At 40.8% G+C, this 13,131-nt stretch overlaps 1 protein-coding gene across 1 annotated transcript; it reads right to left on the bottom strand.

Annotated features, from left to right (window-relative positions):
• Window positions 1-1,083: 1,083 nt before the first annotated feature.
• Window positions 1,084-8,630, bottom strand: LOC123055269 (ABC transporter E family member 2). Its single transcript, XM_044479261.1, has 11 exons — window positions 8,348-8,630; window positions 7,456-7,541; window positions 7,250-7,347; window positions 7,045-7,162; window positions 6,861-6,950; window positions 5,730-6,034; window positions 5,439-5,634; window positions 5,175-5,357; window positions 4,478-4,747; window positions 3,599-3,844; window positions 1,084-1,452 (listed from the first exon to the last, which is right to left on the bottom strand). The coding sequence occupies exons 1-11, from the start codon at window positions 8,448-8,450 to the stop codon at window positions 1,333-1,335; spliced, it is 1,815 nt and encodes a 604-aa protein (XP_044335196.1). The 5' UTR covers window positions 8,451-8,630; the 3' UTR covers window positions 1,084-1,332.
• Between the last annotated feature and the right edge of the window lie 4,501 nt (window positions 8,631-13,131).

Raw genomic sequence — 13,131 nt, 5'->3', positions numbered from 1 at the left:
ATGTTTTTCGGGCACCGGATGAATCTTTCTAAAAGATTCACCGCCTCGATAGCCTTTTGATCTGGAGCCATGCAGCTGCCCAGCCCTTTTCTCACAATTGCAACAAATGTGGTGTTGCAAAACCCTTTGCAATAGACCTCATATTGGAGAATAGATTCTGTTGTAGAATTATTATTATTATGTCTTAATTTTTTTGCAACATGAATGTTGTTACAGAACGACTTCTGCAATACAGATGATGTTGCGAAATTTTTTTTTGTCTCGGCTTTTTGCAACATGGATGTTGTTGCGGAAGAACTTCTGCAACACAGATGATGTTGCAGAAAAATTGTTAAGGTGGTCAAGGCATGCGTCAATGGTGGAGATTCTGGCTGGCCAGTGGAAATGAGGAGAGGGGAAATAGGGTTGGCTTTCTCGCACAAATAAATAAACAGGGTTGGCTCTTAGATTAGTGTTTTTTTCTCACTCTCTTCTCTCTTTGCTCATCTTACCTATGAGCACTTGTAGAGGTTGTCTTATTCCCTTCATTTTTGCTTGCCTCCCAATTAAAAAAAAATCAAAAGGCATTTTCATAAGGTTCATAACAATCCAACAAAAAATCCATTGAAACTTATGTGTTCCGCACGAGCGCCTGAAATTTTGTTTAAAAATATTGTGATTCATGGGCTGTACAAAAAAGTTCCGGCCAAACAACAAAAATGAAGGGCCCATTTTGAAAATACATATTTCTCTTTTTTCTTACACCATGTGTGGAAGTATAACATTGTGAAATTTTACAGATACATAGTATACATGTGTATGTGTTCACAAAAGAAATCAGAACTTTTTACGCTGTGAAAATTTGAATTTTCAAAACAAGCTACCAACAGCTCGAGCTCCGTTGGCATTTTTCAGACTCATGCGGTTCATGTTAAAATAAATTGCATTGCTGTGCATGAGTATGAACTGATAGTCGTGTGCGACCTTTCCGTACATAATTTCTGCAGTTTAAACCGGTAGCTTTTTTCAAAAGAAAAATGCAAGTGCATAGATTTTTCATATGGCAGCCTGAACATAATTAGAAAACCCCAGCGACACAAGAAAGAGCAGAAACATAACCATTAGTAGTTGCTAATTAAGTAACCAAGATAACAGAGTTGCTTTTGACCTGGGACAGAGCAGGTGCAGTTCGCTGTCTGATCTGCCAAATCTCTCCAACGTCAGTACAAAACCCAGGACAAAAACGGGGACAAACCCAGGTCTGTCTGTCTGTCGATCCGAGCATAATTCAATTCACCTAAAAACAAGATCAGTCAAACTGAATTCTCTCGGGAGGGGCGGTGCGCCAATCGGTCAGTCATCGAGGTAGTAGTAGGACCCCGCGGCCTTCTGCTCCCGGTCCTTGGTTGAGTCCATCTTGTTGATCCGAGGCCTGTAGTTGGTCGGGTCCCTCCGAAACGTGATGTCAAGGTGCTGCCAAACCAGAAGGAACAAAACAACAGAAATTAGCGCTGAAAACTACAGATGCAAAACTCTACGTGCTGCTCAAATCAAGTGATGCTGCGAGAGGGATATAGCCGCTTATACATCTTCGAGGGTTTGGATTTGATAACTATAAAATAATACTCTAGTAGATAGATACACATTTCTTCAATATTTCGTACAAAAAAAATGGCAATCAAGCACAACAGAAAGCGGCTTAGGGGATGTCGCATGCCGCAGTCCTTAAATGCAGAATGCCATTTTTCATGTACACAGCCATTCAGTTTATGGGCATATCAAACTAAGTATTAATATTGTTTTTTCCTATTTCAATTTGCCATTGTTGCAAAACAGTGGATCAAGCAATCACACTAAACTTCAAACAAGACTCGGCCTTAAAATTAGTTATTTAGTTTACATAGTAAATGAGTAATATGCATAGCCAAAACATCTAAGCTAATGGCTGGAGAAATTACCAAAGTGTAACTTTACAGGAAAGACATTAAAGCAAAGCCCATTGAAGTAGTTACCACATTAGTAATTTTCAGCACTACCCATTGTCAGGTGTGCACCCCTGCTCAATGGGCTTTGCCAACTTAACATGAAACATTAAAGCCATTACTACGCTGCGCGCCCCTGCTCTTCTGCTCACAGTTCACTGGTTGGAGTAGTTATCTAGCTTAACTCAATTTCTAAGTATTTTGCAACATATTATCTACAATCTTGCATATATGTAACTGAAACTTAACTCGTGGATTTCTGTGCATGTAATTTCTCTCAATTGTTTTTCTTATTAGCGTATTGGCAAACATGAAGATGAGCCAGGGTGGGCACCTCGTACATGCTTGGTTCCAAACCGAAGGACTAGGATAAAGCACAGGTAAGAAAACTCCGGATTTAGAATTATCTGTGTCAGTGCAACAACCCAGGTGCCAGCTTGAATTTCATTTAAGAACTATGGTGAAGCTCGAAATTCAGTCACTTTTCCATTTGGTTGCCGTGGCAGCAAAACAGCGCGGGAAGATACATGTTTTTAATCTGTTACTGTGGATGGTGTGCCCCCTCTTTTCCCATTCAGCAAAACAAGATGTTCAGAGTAAATTCAACAAAGAACTGATGGAGACTCGATCCAACACTTATTTTGGCATTAACGTGGTTCAGCTATATTCAGATCAGATTGACTTGTCTTCTCTAACTAATGGGTTTCAAATGAGATTTGCAAAGCTATAAGAGATGTGCCGAGGGATAAAAGCCCAAGACCGGATGGTTTCGGCTCCGCATTCTACCGAGACTTTTGGCAAGTCACTAAAGATGATATAATTGCCTCCGCCAACCAGTTCCATTCTGGGAAGCTGCAACTGGAGAGAATTAATAGATCTTCGATGATATTGCTTAGGAAGAAAGACAATTGCAACTCTCCTTGTACCTTTAGACCGATCTCGTTGCTCAATTGTTGAGCCAAATGGAATACTAAAGTTTTAGCGGCAAGACTGCAAAAGTTGATTACTGAAGTTCTAGCGGCAAGACTGCAAAAGTTTTAGCGGGATTTGACAGGACACGATGCATTCCGGATAATTTCTTATATGCAATGGATTTGGCCCAAACCTGAAGAAAGAGGGGGTAAAAAAGGCTTTTGACAGTCTCCTGGGACGTGCTGTTCTCTATTCTGAGGATCAGAGGGTTTAATGATCACTGGATTGGATGGATGGAGGCACTCTTAACCATAGCCAAAAAAACATCAATTCTACTCGAAAGGAATACCGGGAGACTGGATCGACCTTAAAAGGAGGTCGAGGCAGGGAGACCTTCCCCCCTGCTCTTCACTGTGGTGGTTGGATGTGCTGCAGCAAACCATCAGGAATTTTGCCTCTCGCGAGTTGCTTCGACACCCCGTACTAGATTCTCAACCCTGCCCCATGCTACAATGTGCGGATGACACTCTAATTGTGATAGAAGGGGAGGTTATTCAGACCAAGTTGTTGAAGGATATTTTGGATGCCTTTGCCAATACCACTGGTATGCAAGTTAACTTCTCAAAGTCCACTTTTGAGCCCATCAATTTAACTGACCAGGAAAGCTCGTCGATTGCCCTCACTTTCTGCTTCCCTAGATGGATGGATGTTGCTTATGCACTTACCGATAGGAACCTGTTCATCCCAGACACCAGGGACTGCGGCGTGCAGGCAGTGCACTCGACAGAGGGGCGCCCTTCGTAGACCACCACCTTGTCCGCAAGGTAGGCTGCCATGATGAAGTCGTGCTCGACGATGAACGCCGTCTTCTTGGCGTGGAGGATGAACCTCTTGATCACCTTCGAGGCGACAATGCGCTGCTCCGAATCGAGGTACGCACTCGGCTCATCAATAAGGTAGATTTCTGCAGGCTGAAAAGTACATAAACACAAGTTAGTTAGTTAGTTAGTTAGTTGGTTATCCACACACGCTGATGACGGTACTCATATTCTTGTATCCCACATCTGTTGTGCTAGCTGAGTCTCATCCATATTATGCTGTCGTACAAAATCTCTTTCAGCAAACATTGAAGAAATAGTAACCAGCAACTGAACATGAATCACTTGGCATGTTGCAAATGAAATTATCTCTTATAGCATCTACAATAAACTGGTCTGAAGTTATATCCATGTCAACAATTAATACAGCCATTTTTTTTTATCTTGGCACAAATTCATACAACAATATGACTTTAATGTCACCAAGTCCACCTTCCATGTTTCTCTAATTCTTTACCTTCTCACTGCTGGTATCTCTCAGACCATGTGAAGTAGGAATGACATCTTTTCAAACACATTTTGTGCTTTATCTAATGCTCTTGGTTTGGTTTTAAAAAATGCTCTTGAATTGCTGTTAACAAAATGCTCTTCATTTGCATGTGGAGGTTATATCTCATGCAAGATACTGTTGTCAATACAGATGAGGTGGTCAAACATGAAACTATGGTGTCCTGCTAAACCAAGAATACTAAGCAACAGTTCAGAACTTCAGATACAAGGAGATACCTGTCCAAGGCAAAGACATAGAGCCACCCTTTGGAGTTCTCCACCTGATAAATTCAGCACCTCCTGATCCATGAGCTGCTCAATTTGTAGTGGCTTCATTACATCGGATATAAACTGAGGATGAGTATATGAATCGCGTATTTTCTTATGAAGCAGTTGCCTCACTGAGCCCGGGAATTTTGGGCTAATCTTTTGGGGCTTGTAGGACACATTAAATTCAGGAATTTCGATCTCAACTCCATCCACGGTATCTGGCTTCAAGTGCCCAGCCTGTTCGGTCATAAAAGACAATGAACATAAGAACCAAGGGCTTCATCAATTCAAATGCAAATTAGATTACAAACTTCTTGTATAGAAGAGTAGCTATCTGGTAACAGTTTTGACTTGAGAACAGTTATCAGGAATTGAATGGCATTAGAAAGGTTGCTATAATTTTAAGAAGTGGATAAGAAAAACAAGATACCATTGCTTCTGAAATTCCGACCATGAAACGGTTGATCATAATACGTAAGACTAGAGTTATCACATTATCAAAGAACTTACAGCATTATAGGTCAAGAGCACAAAGTTTCCATTTATATCATTTTAGTCATAACGCTATTTACATGAATATAGCAGTGCCTTGCAAGATCAAGAGCGCAAAGTACACTATATAGAGAGAGAAGATAGGGGGGAAGTAAGGGGTGGAGAGATGTACCAGCATTCTGATGAATGTAGTTTTCCCTGTCCCATTCTCACCAAGCATCACAACAATCTGAGAATCAGTGAATTCACCTTCCATGACAGTGAGCTTGAAATTTGCTAGGGTTTTGCTCATGGTAGGGTACTTGTATCGTTGGTATGTTTCAATCTCCTCCGCGTTGTCTTGCGTATCCACAATCTAAGAGGGCAATATAAACATCAGAACATATTTTCATCATGGAACAAGGATCTGAAATACCATCTGCGTATCTTGCCTTACCTTAAATGTAAGAGATTCATCTCGGAACCGAAGATTTTCAGTTGGAACAAATCCAGCCAGGAAAATATTGATACCTTCTCGGACTGAAAATGGCAGTGTAACTACACCATAAGCTCCCGGCTTTCCATATAAGCAGCAAATGAAGTCGGACAAGTAATCTAAGACGCTCAAGTCATGTTCCACAACAATGACGTAGCTGGAAACAAAATCAGAGTACTTGTCAGTAAAATTTTCAAAGATTTTATTAGTCAAAAGATTCAAAATATATCCATGAAAACAAATACAGATTACCTGTTCGATCTCAGCAAGGACCTAATGACTTGTGCAGCCTTCAGTCTCTGCTTAACATCAAGATAACTTGATGGTTCATCAAACATGTAAATTTCTGCACTTTGCACAGCAACAACTGCTATTGCAAATCTCTGGAGCTCACCGCCAGAAAGATCTCCCACATTTCGGTCAATAACTTGGTTCAATTCAAGGTCAACGCACAGCTCAGCTTTCATATCCCTCTCATCTTTCAGCTCAAGTACTTGCCCCACATTTCCTTGGACAGCTTTTGGAATGTGGTCAACATATTGAGGCTTAATGATTGCCTGCAGAGAGAGTGCGAGGAATCATCAGAAGAATTCAACTGTTAAAGAAAACAGACAGTACAACAGTCTATTAGAAATATGAAAGAGCAGGTATTTGGATGTCAGCCAGTAACAGAGGGCATGGTAACAACTGCATGACTTAATAATATCAGGAATACTAAACCATAAGATATAGAGTACGCTATTATTATATACCTAATTTTGCAACACTTCACATAGTAATGTCTCAAAGCATCCACAATAGAAACACTTACACAAGAATCGCCATAGCCATGGTTTTAGTAAATGATCATTACATATTACTATTTTGAAGTACAAAAGAAGTTGGATGTGTTACCATAAGCGAATACTATATGCCTACTCTGGGTACATTATTAGACTATCTACTACAAGCATATCGCTGAATGCATAAGTGGAACAGAATATTGCTACTAGCCTGCATGCCTATTTTCACATATGATGAACAGAACAGAAAAACAACATGGCAAATGAACAGGTTATCACAAACTTCTTGTCAGAAACTACTCCCTCCGTTCCATAATGTAGTGCATATAGATTTTCTTGAAAGTCAAACCTCCTAAACTTTGACCAAGTTTGTGGAGAAAAATATTTACATCTAGAATGCTAAATATATTTCATTAGATTCATCATAAGATGTAGTTCATATTTTATAAATTTGGTGTTATAGATATTAATATATTTTTCTACAAACTTGATCAAAGTTTGACTTTTTTTAAATCTATATGCACTATGGAATGGAGTAAATACTAACAGACCCTGCCAGAATTAGGAACACGGTGAATAAAAAACTGTGGCCATACAGTACCTTCAGGTTATCCTCCAATAAACGTGTAAAATAATTCTGAAGTTCAGAGCCACGGAAGTATGTAAGGATCTCCTGCCAATCAGGTGGATTCTGCAAAAAAGGAAAAGTGCAGAGCTAAATAACACTATCTTGAGCAGTTCACTGAATACGGAAGATTTTTGTGTAGGAGGTACGGGATATATACTTTGAATCGTCCCAAATTTGGTTTCAGCTTGCCAGCTAAGACTTTAAGCGCTGTGGACTTTCCAATTCCATTAGTTCCAACAAGTCCCAAAACTTGACCAGGCCTTGGAACAGGCAGCCTGCAAGTGCAAAATTAGTAATTGCACAGATGACAAATAACACGCAACTTGATACAAATCGAGAAGTCTTGATCAAACAAAACATACCTGTGCAATTTGAATGTATTTGGCCCATAGCGATGGGTGGTATCCTTTTCCAGATCTTTTGGGAGGTTGATGATCTCGATGGCATCAAATGGGCATTTCTGCGGCAAGAATTAATTACAGGGAAATGAGAAGACCAAATAGTAGAGCGCATATTTTAATAAAGACAATGCAGTTTAGTAGCTGTGTTGAAGTTATCATATATATACCTTGACACAAATACCACAACCAATGCACAGCTCTTCAGAGATGAAGGAAACCTTGGACGCCGGACCAACTTCAATGCACAACTTCCCTGTGCAACAAATTAACCAGCAAATTGTCGTAATCCAGTTCAATCCGAATAGGCCATGGTCTCAAAGCCGAAAATGTATACAACCGGAATAAGCATGCATCAGGATATATTACAAACGCCACGGCAAGTGTAGAGTTAGTGCACACAAACAAAATAAGTGATACGCTACAAACATGCACGCCAGTTCCAATATGTCCTTCACAGGCTACAATACGTATAATCAATTAATCAATCGACCGGGGAGCCGGTCGTATAAAATTTGCTCTGGGCATGAACATGGTCCCCGAAACACAACCTTTCCTTCACCACCAATTAAGTTAGATGTTGTCAAAATAGGCAATTTTTTACACATGGCTTTCTTCAAGCATGTTTAATCCAGATATTTCGGAAAGTGTTAGTCAAAGCTTTTGACTTTACCAATGACCGGACCTAATGTCAAAAGCACAGCCTCAATTCCTCTCAAGAGGCAGAGAGAGCACTTAAACTGGCCGCATACTGGCATGCACGAGAACAAAATCAGTAAAGGAGCCCGTAGCAGGAGCGACACTGGTGCGGGCTGGAGAAATCAAGGGGGCGCCTTGAGTGCCCAGCAGCCAGATCTCGCGAGCAATTCGGCCAGAGGCGCGCGCGCCAGATCAAAGCCACGACGCACACGCACGGATTCGAACAGATTGCGCGCGGCGGCGGAAACGGCCGAATCAACCTGGGGATCTACACCCTTATACTCGACCAAACGACCTCGCGTTCCCCGGCCGGCCGGCGGCCGAGGGGGGAAGAGGAGAGGAGAGGAGGGAATTCGGCGTTACCGGTCTTGACGACGGGGCAGCTCTTCTTGCACTCCTGGCGGCACTTCTTGGGCTTGCAGCGGTCGTCGTTGACGATGGCGATCCGCGTCAGCCGGTCCGCCATCTCCCCCGCTGGCGACGGCGGCGGCGGCGATCGCGGGCGGCGTGGAGCGGGGAAGCCCTAGCGGTGGCGGCGGCGGCGCGAGTGGCAGGTGTCGGCTGCTCGAACCGACCCGGGGCTGCCTGCAGGTCTTTTTTTTTAGTGAAATCCCGAGGCTGCACCGCAGGTGGGATCTGCTGGCTGCTGCTGCGAACCGACTCGACACGACTCGGGCCGGTCGGATATGATACGCGTTGCTTTCCTTCTCTCTTTTTTTTCCATCCGATGATTTTCCTTTTTTTTATACAGTACATACGCGTATACACTCATCCTTATGAATACACACGCACATCCCTACCCCTATAAGCACCTTCGAGAAACTGAGGCGCTTCGTCGTTGACGAAAACGTCTCTTCCCACTGAAAGCGCATCGCCGAAAATTCTGAAATAAATCCAGGAATAATGCGAGCACCAAGGCTTGAATCCTGATGGGATGGGGATACCACCGTGCTTCTAATCATCCAGCCACATGTTGGTTCGTTCCTATTCTTTTTCTTTTGAATGATGAGGGCTGCAGTTCGAAATTTTTGACAAATGCCATAGATTTCTTTGTACTTTGACACGCTGTGTTATCATTGATATTTTTTATGTTTTTTTAACATGGTATGGACGCAGACTTATGCGCTCATCTCTATGAACGCGCATATGCAGACCCTACCCAGAGCACCTACGAGAGATTGAGGCGACGCATTATCTTGAAATTGACGAAGTCACCACAGACGTTTTTATTGTCGATGGGAACGTCTCCTCCGATTACACGCAAATCGCCAAAAGGACTGGAATAAATCCAGAAAAAATGTGACCACCCCTGATTGATTGATTCCACCACAAGAAATCTAATCATCTAAGCTACACTCAATTTGCGAGGCGGGGGGATTGTGGATGCTCATGCGGGGGTTTTAGGGGTATGTGTCAATGATTGGTGGTTCTATATGGAATTTTCTATTACATATTGCGTCAAATTGTCCCCATCCACACATAGCCGGTCCATGTCAGTTGTCACTATGTTTACATTCTTTAAGTTTTGGGAGGTTCTATTTCTTTTTGTTTTAGGTTTTACCAAGCTTCTAGAAGGTGGCTGTCCAGTTTTGAAAAAGCACAAGCAGTTCATAAAATGTTTCTGAACAATTTTTGAACAAGAAACAAACTTTTTTTTACTATTTCTAAGAAAACGATCATTGTTTGAAAATTATTTGAAAATTTTGAAAGATTCTGAGATTTTGGAATATTTTCAAAGTTGTCAAACATTTTAAAGTGAACGGACATCTTTTGGGAAATTTGAAATTTTAAAAAACAAAACATATTTTAAAATTTGTGAACAATTTTCAATAACTGGAACATTTAAAAAAAATTGAACTTTTTTTAAGTTATTGAATTTTTTTAAACCTTTTAACATGGGATCTAATTTCTAAGATCTCAAAGAGAAATCCAAGGATGAAAACGATTCATGATTTAGATGCATGGTTCAAGAGATAAATGATTTTTAAAAATGAATGTAAGAAAGGAAAATTCCTAGGTTGCGATAAACCGTGCACATGCAATGTGCCACTTGTCAGCACTAGAGAAGATAGAAAGTAATATTTACAAGGGGTAACCCTTAACCATGATCCAACATGTACGAGGACAGTGGTATTCTCAGCCTACCAGAGTTCAAGTCCTAAACTTGACATTAATGCTCATGTTTTGCTAGATTTATTTCAGGTCTTCCGGCGATGTACGTTCAATGAAGGAGACGTTCCCGTCGACTATGAAGGCATAACGACTTCTTCAATCTTAAAATGATGTGCCGGCTCGGTCTCTCGAAGGTTTATGGCTAGGGTGTACGTGCGTGTGTTCATAAAGGATGAGTATGTGTGCGTATGAGCGTTTGCGTATATATTATGTTGAAAAAAGTGTTATCCCATCCTTAACTAGTCGATACGTATGTGTCGCTTATAGTTAGTGCACGAACATGGGCCAGGCCAAAATAGATCACTCGGGAGTTGTGGAACATTTCTTAGGCATGTTATTGGGAATATTCATTTTATTTTTTTTCCATCATTTTTTCCTATTTTTTTTCTTTTCATATGCTTCCTTGCCCTGTTTGTGGTGTCCCGAATGATTTATTTTTGAACAAGTCCAACTGGTTTCTGAGAACCTTTCATTCGATTTTTCAATGGTTTTATTTTTATTTTATTTTTTTGTTTGTTTCCGTTGGTTTCCTTTACCCGGTTTTCTAGTTTTTTTGACAGGTTTTGTTTTACGAATGTCTCACTGGTTTCTAGGAACCTTCCAGTTTCTTCTCACTAGCTTTCTATTTTCTTTCTTTTCTTCTCTTCACAGGTTCTTTTGCCCCATTTTTCTGGTTTTCTAACTGTTTCTTCTATTTTCATTTTCTTTCTTCCTATTATTCATTTTTTAAGTAACTTATATTTTTAAAATGTTTAGTGTGTCCTACAGAAAAGTTTGCCATACATTGAATTGTTTCTTTGTATATAAGAAATATTCATCGTATATTGGAAATTTATTCAGTGTATTTAAAAAAAGGTTCATCATATAACAAAAATTGTCCAGTGTATATTTTCAAAAAAAATCACCGTGTATTAAAGAAAACTTCACCATACATTGATAAAAAGTACATTGTATATTAGAAATTTGTTCAGTATGTATTTGAAAAAAGTTCACTGTATGTTAGACGATGCTCGCTGTATATTAAAAAAAGGTGTTCAGTGTGTATTTAAAATAATATTCACTGCATTTTGAAAAATCACCGTTCATTGAAAAACTTCATTTTATACAAACAGTGTTCATCGTATATTAGAATTTTGATTGGTGTGTATTTAAGAAGTTCACTGTACATCGAAAAAAAATGCATTGTATCTACTCCCTCCGTCCCATAATATAAGAGCGTTTTTTTACACTAGTGTAGTGTCAAAAACGCTCTTATATTATGGGATGGAGGGAGCAAGAAATATGCTTAGTATATTTGAAATTTGGTCAATGTGTATTTGAGAAAAATTCCAGCATAGGTTAAAAAGTATTTGGTGTATATTAAGAAAAAAATTGGTCTATATTTGAAAACTCTTCACCGTATAAGAAAAATGCTCACTGTGTATTTGAAAATTGTTTGCCGTAGTTTCGAAAAATGTTTATAATACAGAAAACTATAAGAAAGAAAATGTGAAAAATGAATACAAAATAGTAGAAAACCAGAAGAAAAACTATACATGGAAGAGGAAATGAAAAAAAACAAATGGGAAAGAACCCATACGTGAATGGAACTGGGCCTAGCCCATTATGAAGATAGCAGTGAGCGATCGCCCGATATGTGGGAGCAACTAGTTAACGAGCGCTCCTTCGGGAGCCTCACAACGACCAGCGCCACTTGGGGCGCTCTCAGCCATTCGCCACGTGTCGCGCTCTGGACGCTCCCTCCAGATTTTGTTTTTTTTTTAATTTTTCCGCACGCGTTTTCGGCTTTTTAAACCGTTTTCCCCGGGTTTTTTTCGACGTTTTGGTTTTTCCCTGGTCTTCCTTAGCGTTTCGACCAAAAAAAAATTTCCGTGAAAAAACGCGTTTACTTTTCTTTTTTCTTTCGTGAAAAGTCATGTTTTTGTTCGCGAGAGGCACGCTTGTGCATTAGCGAGAGTCACGGCCGTGCCTTTCGGAAACGAAAAAAAACACGTTTCTGTTTTTTTTCTTTCGCGAGAGTCACGGTTTTACTTCCGCGAGAGACACGGTCACGGCCGTGCCTCTCGGAAAGGGAAAAACAAAACGCGTTTTTCTTTCTTTCGCGAGAGTCACGGTTTTGCTTTTGCCAGAGGCACGGTTGTGCTTTTGCGAGAGTCACGGCCTTGCCTCTCGGAAATAAAAAATACGCGTTTTCTGATATTTTTTTTCTTTCACGAGAGTCACGGTTTTGCTTTTGCCAGAGGCACGGTTGTGCTTTTGCGAGAGTCACGAGCGTGCCTCTTTCGGAAAGGGAAAAAAATGAAATTTTTTTCTTTCCACGAGAGTCACGGTTTTGCTTCCACGAGAGGCACGAAAAAGAAAAACTTTCAGGTTACGACAAGTGGCGCGCTGCATGTGTGTCACTTGTCGTGACCTGGGAAGATGGAGTATTCTTTGCAACGAATACTCCTTAATTAGTAATTTCGCGATATGTGTTATCAGACCATTCAATATGGCGACCGCTCGATAGCAAATAAGAAAAATGCTTGCTTCGCTGAGGGTGGGACCTCCTATATGGCGACCAACGGGTCCGAAACAAGGGAAGCGCGCACCGGGCTAGCATCAGCAGTGGCGAAGCCAGCGTGTAGGCATTGGGTTCACTTGAACCCAACGATCACGTACATGCTCTCGCAAAAAAAAAACCGATCACGTACATGTATACACGTATTCACTTGCATGATCCCGATACAAATGCACGGTTTTTTTCATGGTAATACGTGTCTCATTTATAAAATAAAGATCCGGTTATAAGGCACGTAAGCACCAACATTACAAAACTGAAAAGATAGGATAATCCTATACAAAATACCAGCGCTTGTTCCTCTCCTCCGACACCACCGAAGCGGCCACCAAAGGGAAAGAAAACAGATCACCTCTTCACCCGAGCTCGACGCGGCTCCATCGCTGATCAGCAGCTTTACGGACCTCGAAAGTAG

Source organism: Triticum aestivum, chromosome 2D, assembly GCF_018294505.1.
Source record: "Triticum aestivum cultivar Chinese Spring chromosome 2D, IWGSC CS RefSeq v2.1, whole genome shotgun sequence".
NCBI classification, from domain to species: domain Eukaryota; kingdom Viridiplantae; phylum Streptophyta; class Magnoliopsida; order Poales; family Poaceae; genus Triticum; species Triticum aestivum.
Note: the sequence above shows the minus strand (reverse complement) of the source record. Positions and strands in the feature narration are given on the sequence as shown.